At 41.7% G+C, this 11858-nt stretch overlaps 2 protein-coding genes across 6 annotated transcripts; one reads left to right on the top strand and one right to left on the bottom strand.

The window, feature by feature from the left end:
* The first annotated feature begins 3389 nt into the window (after positions 1–3389).
* On the top strand, positions 3390–6506 carry LOC115726317 (chaperone protein dnaJ 49). Of its 5 annotated transcripts, XR_004013522.2 has the most exons (5): positions 3390–3554; positions 3681–4878; positions 5086–5208; positions 5321–5380; positions 5926–6107. XR_004013522.2 is itself a non-coding variant. In XM_030656136.2 (3 exons), the coding sequence occupies exon 2, from the start codon at positions 3830–3832 to the stop codon at positions 4874–4876; it is 1047 nt and encodes a 348-aa protein (XP_030511996.1). In that variant the 5' UTR covers positions 3390–3554; positions 3681–3829; the 3' UTR covers positions 4877–4878; positions 5915–6105. The 5 variants fall into 5 exon arrangements, 1 of the variants encoding a protein (XP_030511996.1); XR_007198656.1 differs by lacking the exons at positions 5086–5208; positions 5321–5380 and adding an exon at positions 6151–6506 and having other exon boundaries at positions 5926–6028; XR_004013527.2 differs by lacking the exon at positions 5086–5208 and having other exon boundaries at positions 5926–6106.
* Positions 6507–9281: 2775 nt separating this feature from the next.
* Positions 9282–10012, bottom strand: LOC115726319. The gene has a single exon (XM_030656139.2). It carries the CDS (start codon positions 9923–9925, stop codon positions 9560–9562), a length of 366 nt encoding a protein of 121 aa, XP_030511999.1. The 5' UTR covers positions 9926–10012; the 3' UTR covers positions 9282–9559.
* Positions 10013–11858: the final 1846 nt, after the last annotated feature.

Below are 11858 nucleotides of genomic sequence, written 5' to 3'. Positions count from 1 at the left end.
GTTGAGTGCCTCGTGGTTGATTAGTGTTACTGTCACACCCCGACCCGACCCCGGCACCACGTGAGAAGTGTGAAGCTTCCGACGGTACTCTCTGCTTGCGACTGATCGTAGCCGGGACCGGTTAAGGCCGTGAGGCCTTGGCGTCACGGGGGAGGTTTAATGACGTTCCAAGTATGTCAACCTCAATTCATCCCTTCAATTTTATGTAATACTTTTATTTCATGCGGAAACATAGATCTAATCATCGTTTATTAAGTGATCATGGCAAGAGAAAGATAAAACAGACATACATAATAAAGTACACCATTCATTAGTGTAATATGCGTCTCATTTACAGTACATGCCTATGTATGTTATCTAATACAACTAGTGTACTTGCGCATGCTTCTATATACACATAACATTGGTTAGGGCATGGTTATGCCTGGCTCCTCTCGTGGCGATGGCTATCGAAAAATCATCGATCTAGCAAGTCGTCCTCCCTTCTTTATCAAAACCTAGCCCTCTTCCGCCGCTTCACATGTCATGAGGCTATCCACCACTACTGAAGCCCGGTGGTCCGTCAAAGTCATGAATAGGGCCAAGTAAATCCCTGTTGAACAAAACATACCACGCCACATAACGATGCGGGACCCAATGATCCAGTCTCTCATCCGCGTATGTGGTGCTAAGGTAGCGCCGGAAGGTGGTATCGCTCTCTACATCTACGACATCAATATGAGTGATCTCAATCGACATTACAAGGCCAAAACGTGGAGGTGGAATAGTTACCATACCTACAAATCTAAGAAAAATAAAGGAATGAGAAACAACTTCTCGGTAAGCAAATATCTAAACCTAAGCTAAGAAGTTGGCTAACACTACGCTTATGCATCATGCAATCAAAATATGAATCAGCAAAAGCACATCATTGTTTTCTTTCAACTTATAAGCAATTGTAAACATGCATGCAATCCTCATCTTTTCATATTCATCCCATGCCTTTCACGGTTCCACTTGTCTTCTCTTGACAATGCATCTCGGCGTTCACAATTCCAAGGCATCCCGTAGGGCAACCCATTCTTGGCTCGAGAGAATGCTTCCGTCGTTCCGTTCGATTCGTCCCATACTGAACCTCGCAATCAAGATACACCTACTCGCCCACAAATGAGGCGTATCATATCATGTACTATAAGCACACCACCATGGACGGCAAGGCATGAAAAAGAGCATGCAAGATCACAATTTTCTCGTAAAATCACATAAGTTCAGCACTAGTCTCACACCCTAACAAAGATTTAGAAATTCACTAACATATCTTGTTGGAAAGAACTATTAAAAAGAACGAAGTAGGAAGTCGGCAGTGTCGGAAGGTAGGCGTTGTCGTGCGTGCGATGGTGGTCCAGTGAGGGAGTTGGCGTGTGAGGGTCGCGGCTGGTTATGGTGGTGACGGTTGAGAGTTGAACAGAGAGAGAGAGAGAGAGAAGCGTGAGAAGGGTGAAGTCAAGAGGACTCTTAGCTAATCTATAGCCTTCTTGAATTGTTTTCCAAGTTAGATTTTATCTCGTGTATTTTCCACTTGGCTCCTTCTTATTCCTGGTCACTTGCCACATAATCTCAATGGTTGAGGATGCAAATGATCATAGGTCCATGTGGCTTACTGACAACTTATCCACCTAGCTAATCTAATAAACCTATAACCTTAGGTTGGACATTTATCTAGTGAAGTCTTCCCCTTGTGCCACACATCCCCATGAAGTGTCTTCCTCTTGTGCCACACGCCCTCATGAGGTGTCCACCTTTTGCTGTCCACCTTTTGCTGATACTTAATTAATCCAAAATTATTCCCTAAGGATAATTAAGGTCTTCTAGTGACATTGGTCAAGATTATACTATCTTCCTAGGAAATCGTGTTTCACTTGGTCAAAGATTTAATAATCATTATAGAAGATTCTATTTAACCTAGTCAAAGATTTGGTAATAATTAGCCTTCTAATCATTGATCGTAATCCTTTTCGATATCCGTGTCAATGAGGTGGCAAGAACACATAGGCGCCACTTATAGTCGAGTAGGGAAGCTTGTATGGACTTATCACAATTGTAGGTGCCGTTCGAACCAAAGGCCGGATCAAGTTCTTGATCACCAATCACAGCAAGCTCACAATCGAGCCATGATGGAGGCGCGGTTGGCACACTGTTCGAACGCGGCCGGGTACGCTCAATGGCTTGGCCGGGCGTGTGGTTTGGAGCGTTCAGGGGGCGTCCCGTTGCCGTTGGGTCGAGTGCTTCCATATTTAGCTTAGTGTAAGGTTAGAACTACCCGATCCTAAACCCATCATACAATTGAACACAACCGAGGTAGCCTTTTATAACCAATTTGCGATTGATACAGGATTGACTTGTCTCGGGCCGTAAACCTTCCACGACATAATGCACGACCAAGGGTGATCGGTCCATAACCGACCCATGTTCGATACGGGTTTCTAGTGAAATTCTGTCTTTGACGAATCCATGGTTAGCTTACATGTCGACACATTGCTAGTTCGCAATTGATCTACGAATGAATCCATGGCCGAGTATAAAGCAACTCGGGGTCGATTCGCGATCAATGCGCGGCTGAACAAGATCGATTTGTGTTGGTTTCGCGATCGATCCATGCTAAGTCTAGGGCTACCGCATAATTGGTGCCCTAATCGAATGCATAGTCGGGCAATAACAAGGAATGGTCGTTTGTAGACAATACACGTCCGAACACTCAACTAAACCATGATTCGCTCTTAGGTCGTTTTCCCCATGGCTAATGGACTATCTTTGTCCCCAGTCATCCGTGTTTCCACTCGTCTATTGCTTGTAGTCCAATTGGTCATAAGATCCGGGGTGTCACGGTTACATCATGAAAGAAGTCGCACGCGGAGAATACATCAAATTTTGTTTCGAATAGCTCTCCCTTCTCTCTCCTTTACTCGGTTCAATCATTGATCAATTCAATTGACGAACATGTCCACAACATCATATATATCTAGTGACTAGATCTACCACATCGGCGGGATCCATTTGCCACATAATATCACTAATCCCCCATTTCAATTTGATTACTCTAATTTATTTTCATAAATCTTTCTCAATTGATTAATGTGGCAATAATGTGAGTGGCCGCCACACGTGAGGTTTTGTTCGGCCAAAACATTTGACCATGTCATCAAACTCCAATCGATGTTTACTAAAAGTGAAAATTGAACGATCTAAGGGCCAAAATGTCAAAGGCAATTAAATAGATTTGGGTCGAATTTAACAAACACGTGATATTGGAGATCACATCTAGCAGTGAAGGAAAGTTTGTCATCGTTGGTGAATTAATTACACAATTTTTCTTAGGGATGAAATTCGAAAATGTGGAAAAGAAAGGGTCCTCCTGGGCAAACAACGAAAATTGCATGAAGTGGCGCAATTTCATTCGACGACGTCGTCAGCACAGCAGCAGGGCAGCCACCGCGACGCTGCGTAAATGTTCGCTCGTCTCCATTGAACTCAATCCCTCTACGGGACTTTCTGCAATTTCGTGTTCTGCGATTCAGGTAATGTCTATGCCCTCTTTCGTTGATTCTCCCAATGGGATGGTTGAACCGCTCAACTTGACTTCTGTACGATTCAGTGTCGTCGTTTTCGCTTCTGATCAGTAGTTTCGGTTCCCCTTGGATCAGGTCGTGATCATGAGTTTTGGATTTGATTAGGGGTTCGGGGTTCATTTTGAATTAGTAGATGCAGAATTTGACTCGCCCTATTGGAGGTCCGCTACTTCATTTGGGTGATTTTGTTTCGGCATTGAAATTCGTACGCTGGGATTTTGAGGATGGATAGCAACAAAGACGAAGCGTTGAGGTGTGTAGGATTTGCCGAGAAGGCGATCGCCGCGGGCAACAAAGAGCGTGCCCTTAGGTTTATCAAAATTGCGCGGCGCTTGGACCGTAATTTGCCCGTTGCTGAGCTCTTGGACCAATGTGACAAGCTCAATTTTGGTTCAGAGGAGACTTCCACTGAATGTGATGAGAGTAATAAGGAGCCTGGTTCTGGTAAATATGATGAAGCATCAAATGCTGGGAAAAAGAAGTTCAGTGAAGAACATGTTCAACTAATTGGGCGGATTAAGAGAACGAGGGATTATTATGCACTTTTGGGATTAGAGAAAGCTTGCTCCTTGGAGGAGATTAAGAAGGCTTATAGGAAATTGTCGCTGAAAGTGCATCCCGATAAGAACAAGGCACCTGGTTCGGAGGAGGCATTCAAGAAAGTGTCCAAAGCATTTAAGTGCTTGAGCGATGATGGTTCGAGGAGAGAGTATGATCACACTGGTTTTGTCGAGGAATTCGAGTATAATCAGCGGCATAATGCAAGGCAGAGGAGGAGAAGAGCAGGAAATGATTTGTTTGATGATGATTTTGACCCGGATGAGATATTTAGAGCCTTCTTCCGTCAGGGGCAGCCTTTCAGGACTTCTCATGTTTATAGGACAGGAGGAGCGGGTGGTTACCGGAGAGAGGACTCTGATGTAGGAGGATTTAGCCTAATGGTTCTTTTGCAAGTGTTACCATTTCTGATCATCCTTCTGCTCGCATATCTGCCCTTTACGGAGCCTGAGTACTCGCTGTTCAAGAATTACACTTATGAGGTCTCCAAGGCAACTGAAAAACATGGAGTGGAATTCTTTGTGAAATCATCTGCATTTGATAATAGTTATCCACCAGGAAGTCCTGCTCGAGCTAACATTGAGGACAACGTGATCAAGGATTATAAAAATATGCTTTGGCGTTACTGTCATATAGAAATGCAAAGACGTCAGTGGAATAAGAATCTGCCATCTCCTAATTGCAATAAGCTGCATAACTTTGGCATAGCATGAAGGTAAGATGATGTGCTGTCGTCAATTCTGCAATATATCTACTGCATGATTGTATAGTGCCTCTTTAATAGCCTACTTATTTGTTTGAATTGAGTTAACTATATTCATTTTCACACCTTCACATTCCCATGCATGATGTGCTCCAACATTGGCTCTTAGTGCTAAGTATATTCAATGCTGGTTTTGTTGCGTCGTCATCTCTTTTGCAGGACTCATCACTAAAAAACTGGTTTGTAAATTCCACACATCAGGATTTAGATTTTCAGCAAATTCTTTAATTGCAATTGTAGGAAGTCAGCCCAGCATGCACAAGAGAATAGCCTTTTTGAATTGTACAAGTGATGTCAATGTCCCATGCAATAGCTAATAAGAGCTATGCAACAACTACGTTTCTCAATGAATTTGGAAATTAAGTGTATTTACTGACTTTTGGTTTGCTTCCAGATGCATATAGAGGTCATGAATAATGAACATGTAGGTTGTAATAGAGTTGGAAAACATACAGTAAGTCCTGAAAACTATTTTCTGTGCTGGTTTTTCTTGCTTTTAGCCTGCGTGGCTTGTCTGGTGGCGGTTGTGTGTGATTGATTGAAGAATTATGAACTGTGCATGTGTGAACTATAAAAGATTTTTCGATCAAAAACAAAAACTATAAAAGATTTACTGATGATTTGTTCGCTTCCTCTGTATCTTTGATAATGATTGCGGTAAGTTATAGATGCAATATTTTATTGGAGTATGAAGGCTTGACAGTCCAAAGACTAATTTGATTGTGGATTTCCTTTGTTGATTTGTCTTTCGTCTTTAGTCTGCATGCTTTTCTGGTGGTAATTGTGTGACTCTTTGTTTGTGGGCGAGTTTAGTTTCCTTCATGGTATCTCATGATATCGCCATTGGTTATTAGCTGTATGGCCGATCTTGTACTTGTGTTCTATTATTGCTTTGTATCATTCATATCTTGTGTAGCATATTGATGGTATATTTGGTGTTCAATGAAGTCGTGTTATTTCTCTCACTTGTCGATCTTACTGAGCTAAGTTCATGTACAGAGTATGAGATTAAATGGGATGAAATGACCATGAACCTGTACTGGATTATTGCAGCTGCTTAAAGTATAGAATCCTTACCCATGACCTTGCCAAACTCGATAGAACTTGTCTACGCATCCATCCGGTGAAGTTGCAACAGGAGAAGGGTTCGAAGGTTCTTGATACGTAGTTGTGTTATACTTCCATAGAACTTGATATTGCTTCTTGTGGCTCGCAAAAATGTTGATCCATTGGGAATAGTTGCCAAAGTTATCGATATTTTAAGTGCTGATATTGTGGTATATGTGTAATGTAGAAGTGTCCCCTGTTAACGAAATGTCTTTCATGAGTGAAGCATGGACAAGATAACCGTAGCTGCTGTGATGTGGTTGTCTATCATGTCATCGTCCTGCAGTTTGACCTTGATGCAGGACGGTTGCAACTAGGGCGTTTATAAGTGAGGTGGGTTTGTAATTTGAATCTTTCTGGGCTTCTTGTTATTGAACGGTGATTATTTGGCTTCTGATTAGGCACAGAGACCCCCCAGGCAATACTCACGATTTCACGAAGGAAATAGAAGATGTGGGGGCATGATACCTTTTTCTTTGGGTGAGTGGTTACCTAAGGCCAAGAATTTGTTGTTGGAAGCAAACTGCAACACTTTTAAAGTCATAAACAAAGTAGGCGAGACCTTATGATCTTATGCATAAGTAAGATTCGCTCCCACATGGTCATTATCTCATGTGAAAACTTAAGTACTCCTTTGGGATATTTTTTCCACGAGGATTGGACAGGATCATTACCGATGGTATTAGCGCTAGACTCTTTCCAGCGGCTGTAGGGTTTTGTGGATAGAATAGGTTCATACTAGAGAGTCACCGGACAAGGTATGACTCCTACCTAGCTTCTACGATGGCGAGATGGGTTGGATAAGGTGCGATTCCATATTGCTCGGCCATACTGACGAGGACGTCGCTTTTTAAGTCAGGATGTTTGGAAGCGTCCCAAAGTCTATAGTGGATGGCAGAAGCCTTACTAAATGGTTTATGAGTAAGATCTGTTCTAAATGTCACCACTTTGTTGTGAGCACTCGAGTATAACATTTAAGGGCTTGACGCACATGGAATAAGACGGATCGGCAAAAATGGGATCACGTTGTGACGACCTCTAATTGATCTCTAGTGCTTAGACGAATTATGCCCCTAGTTTAACGAGGGTGGGCATATCACCGGGGCAAAAAAGGGCTTAGATATGGAGCGGATTTTTAACCAGTGGGGTCGAGAAGCGCATGATCCTTGACCAGGCCAATACTTGCATGGTTCACTGGAACTCGGGCACAAACTGAGATAGCACCATCATCGAAGCACGTTGCCATGGGCCTGAGCACTAGGTCACGTACCACACATTGAAGCCCCATGAAACGGATCAGGAATGCAGACCAGGTGTTCGACAGAATGCACAAGTAATTGTAATGCATAAGAATATTATATCCAATGATTCACGCACACGCACACACTTATGCGAGATTGATGCATTCATACATGTCTAAGCGTGCCTCGATTGGCGCTTTCGATCCATGGCCAACATGATTATAGGATATAATCACGGTTCAAGCAGCCAAGAAAATCACGGTTCTATGACACATCGCTAATCAAGCAATTTTATAAGATATAATTAGACCCTTTATATTTCGCAGATGTACAAGCACAAGTCATCCTTGAATATCACTTTAGGGGAATTATACTTTCGGTCCATGTAGTTTTTGGAAAATTCACTTTGTTCCACATTTTTATTTGTCACAATTCCAGTCCTTATCGTATAAAAATCAAATAACCATGGCAATTCTTGAAATAGTAATGTTCTGATTCTTCTCATATGTAACTATTCAAATTATCTGAATCTTAGTTAAAAACATGAGAATGCTAAACGGAGAATTTCGGTTATTGGAATATTACCAATAATTTGCAAATAAATTTAAAGCAAGAAACATGAAAATAATTTAGCTGTCACAACAACTCCGCAGCAAGGCTTAGTATATTTTAGATAGCATATATTTTAGAATGCACGGAAATAACCGCTACCGACGATTGCACCTTGCACTCGGATATAAATAGTCGGAGACGAATTTGTGTAAAGGATCCACAATCAATTTTACTCTGCAATTTACATTATCTGCTTTACTCTTGATCGTACTTATCTTTATCATTCGATTTATTTTTAGTTTGCACAGTTACTTCCTATCCAAAATTGCCACAAGAACCCCATTAAACATCAACCGAGGATATAGAATCGGAGTGGAGCCATTGGAGCTAACGTCGATAACCCGACCAATCTCGGGGTTTTCCCACCGGCGAATGTCGCTGGAAATATTGGAGGTCCGGCTCAGAGCCCCGAACATCTCAGCATCGGATGATGAAAATCTGAGGGTTAACGTGTCGCCGGGTTTGGGCGAAAATGTTAGGCCGGTTGATAACGCGGGATTTCCTCCTACGGTAATAATCAACCCCACAGAATCCAATGGATGTCGGCGTAGGAGTACCGGCCAACCCGGGGAAGTTTGGCCATGATCGGCCTTGCCAGTGGGATAATGTGTCGAGACCACCATCTCCACAAAGGGGGCAAGGAGAAAATGTTCTCCAAGTGTTTGAAAAAAAAAAAAAAAAGCTTAGATCGGAAAAAAACAACTTCCCTTTCTAGTTCAAAGTACGTTTATTTTTAGGTTCATCAACCGCCGACCCTAACTAGTTTGGGATAAAGGTGATGATGATGTTGATAAAGTTCTCGACAAAACAAACGTACTCTGAGCTAGTGAGTACATTCATGTATTTATGATATTCTTCATATATAGGGAAAAGAAAATAAACTGGGATTAACTCAGGTTTGATGTGGGAAATTTCTGAAGATACCTCTAATTTCATGTTCATTTGAGGAGAAGGCCCGCCTACTTCTAGTTACGTTGGACGTGCTGCATTGGATACATTTCATCAGTTCAATTTTATATTGGTACTTCGAAGTTCAATTTAGTGATGTATTTTTTAAGCACAAAGTCTAGTTGCGTCGCATGTCTTTGCGAGTAAGAATATTCACATGCCAGCGTCGCCACGTGTCCTATTCGATTCGGGGCCACGACACATATATCAATACGCATTGTCTTCCATTCCCTTCTCTCGACATCATCCGATCAACATGATACATTCCCGTCCCTCCTTTTCCTTTCTAATCATCTCTACCAAGCAGAATTTAGGCGCATGATATTCACGATATGATCCACATCGAAAAAGCCGATGTCAACGCGATTACACGATCGCGAGTTCGAAGCACAGCAGTAATTTCATCTCTTGTGAAGCATTAATTCTTCTACCAAAAAGATGGGGAGAAAAAAAAAGAAACATTGATTAGAACTGGGGCAGATAGAAAGAGGAAACTCGTCGTTCAACAGTCAACCGTCGTCCACCCAAAATACCAGCAACACCCTCCGTACTTCCCTGTAATTACAGAATCGCCCCTACCGTCCCGAGGGCTACGTTTCCCTCTCTACGCTATAGTATAACTATAACACGCTATTAAAAGCAAATTCAAAAAAATCGAAATGCGTGCGAAATGAAAAAAACGAAAAAGATAGCCGAGATCTGATCCGCTCCGGCGGAGACCTCACTCACTCGGAGTCTTCGTCGCCGCCGAAGATCGAGACGCGGCTGTACAGCAGGAACAGGAGGAGGGCGAGGAAGAGCGCGACGCCCACCGGGGACCCGCTGACCCGGTGGATGCTATCCGGCTCGCCGGAGTTGGAGAAGATCGCCGACACGAAGGAGCCGCGGTCCGAGGAGAGGAACTGGATGGTGAGGAGGAGGGCGATGGGGAGGAGGAGCAGCCCCACCGGGGTCAGCAGGTCGGAGATCGCGCCCGTCACGGCCTCGCCGCCGTCGCCGACGAGGAAGGGGACGGCCACCACAATGCCGACCACCACCGCCAGCAGGACGCCGTGCGGCGGCCGAGATCCGCCGCGCCTCTCTTCGATCATCGCGGGTTCTTGCGCGTGGGATTTGATTTTTCTGGCTTTTTGCAGGGTTCGGTCAAAGAGAGAGTAATGGTGTGTACTAGAAAGAGGAGGCCGCTTTTTAAATACGAATGGGACGCGCTTGGCCTCCAAGACTTTATTTTTTCCGTATTTTATTTTTATTATTTTGGTCATGACAAATTGGGGATTCGAATATTTTTTTCCAAAAAAAAAATATTTTTCAAAGTAAAATCATTAATTTGGAAGGATGAGAAGGAAACAAAAAATGAAATCTCCCTTTCTTGTCAAATGAAGAAAAATATCGTACTTAAAAAAAAATGAAAACCCTAATTATAAAAAGGATCCTTACCCAAAAAAAAAAAAAAGGAAAATATTTTCGTGTCCATGGAAAATACTTTTCTTTATGATAAATTTTTTTCTCGAAACAACACATCATCAGACTCAATTATTTTTCCTATATGTAATCCAACAAAGGGAGAAAAATGAATCATCTGAAAAATGAATTCCAAAACAATGATTTCTTGAATCACCTAAAAAAACAAATGAACGCAAAATATTTTCACCGGCAACGAAAACGTTTAGATATAAATTGTCGTCGACAATGAAAATATTTCTGTTGATTAATTATTTCAAGAAATGGCAATCTTTTCCGAAAAAATATTTTTTGAATCATTCATTTTTCGCGTGTTACGATCCGTGCATTATAGGTCAAATTTTATTCTCTAGATCAGCTCACCTTTGTGCTGCTTAGAAGCAGACGCCCAAGCTGAAGGGTTAAAAATATTCCTGAGGAATACACATGTACATATTTACATATTCTTTTTTTGTAGCCTATTTTAATTTTTTTTTATATCCAGGATCTACCGGCCCCACTGGGCTTCGCCCGGTGTCTAGCCTGAGGGCCAATCAGTGAAACTTATTTTAAATTCATTGCTATTATTTATCCAAAACAAAAATTCCTTTACTTCCGCATTGTTTCAATATCGATACTTGGCCAAATTTCTGCCACGTGGACATTCTCTCTGAAAAATTGATGAAAGTTTGGTGATCTACAATGAAAGTTACTCAGAAATGTAATAAGTGTACTTGACGTGGATGGGGCTGCGAATGCTCAACCATTATTTTATTGCTATTGTTATTATTATTATTACTGGTAAGGACTTTCTTTTGGTATTCCTAAATCATAAAATGATTGAAATGGTTTGGGAGGAACAATAGGGTTGAAATTACCTAAAAAATTCTAAATTGATCGTACTTGTGCTAATTCAATCGTAAACTTTTGAATTTAACCAATTTAATCTTAAGTCTTTTGACAAATTTTTAATGTAGTCAATCGGGTCAATTTTGCCCCAAAATCACTAACGTAGACATCGATCGTCCTACGTAGCAACGTTTGCACTAACATAAATAATTTTAATAATGTTTAAATTAAAAAAAATTTCTTTTTCCTTTATTTTTTTTTTCTTTGTTGCAGCCCATGAGGGCTTGGTGATGATCCTCTCCAGCTGCTGGCTAGGGTTGTGTCCCTTGCTCGGGTCCTTGCCGACCTCGGGCGAGGGTCACAACACCTTGCTAGATTTGGGGGAGGCCATCCCTCGCCTATGGCCAGATAGGGCGGCCATCACCTAAGACCGGCCACCGACGAAAAGGCAAGGAAAAAATAGAATAAGGAAAAAGAAAGAAAAAGAAAAACAACTTCAGAAAAAGTTCTACAAAAATTTTTAAAAAAATTATCCAAGTCTCTGTTGGTACTTCACATAGGATGGTCACGCTGATTGGACCGCCATGTCGGCGTTTTCCAATCAAAATCGATTGAAATGACTATAACGGTAAATTGTCAAAAGATTTATCATTGAATTGACACAATTGAAACGACTGAATATGGTACAAGTACAATAGATTTTATGACTTTTTTAGTAATTTTTTCGAAACAATT

The sequence above is a fragment of the Rhodamnia argentea genome, chromosome 6 (genome assembly GCF_020921035.1).
Source record: "Rhodamnia argentea isolate NSW1041297 chromosome 6, ASM2092103v1, whole genome shotgun sequence".
NCBI classification, from domain to species: Eukaryota; Viridiplantae; Streptophyta; class Magnoliopsida; order Myrtales; family Myrtaceae; genus Rhodamnia; species Rhodamnia argentea.
Note: the sequence above shows the minus strand (reverse complement) of the source record. Positions and strands in the feature narration are given on the sequence as shown.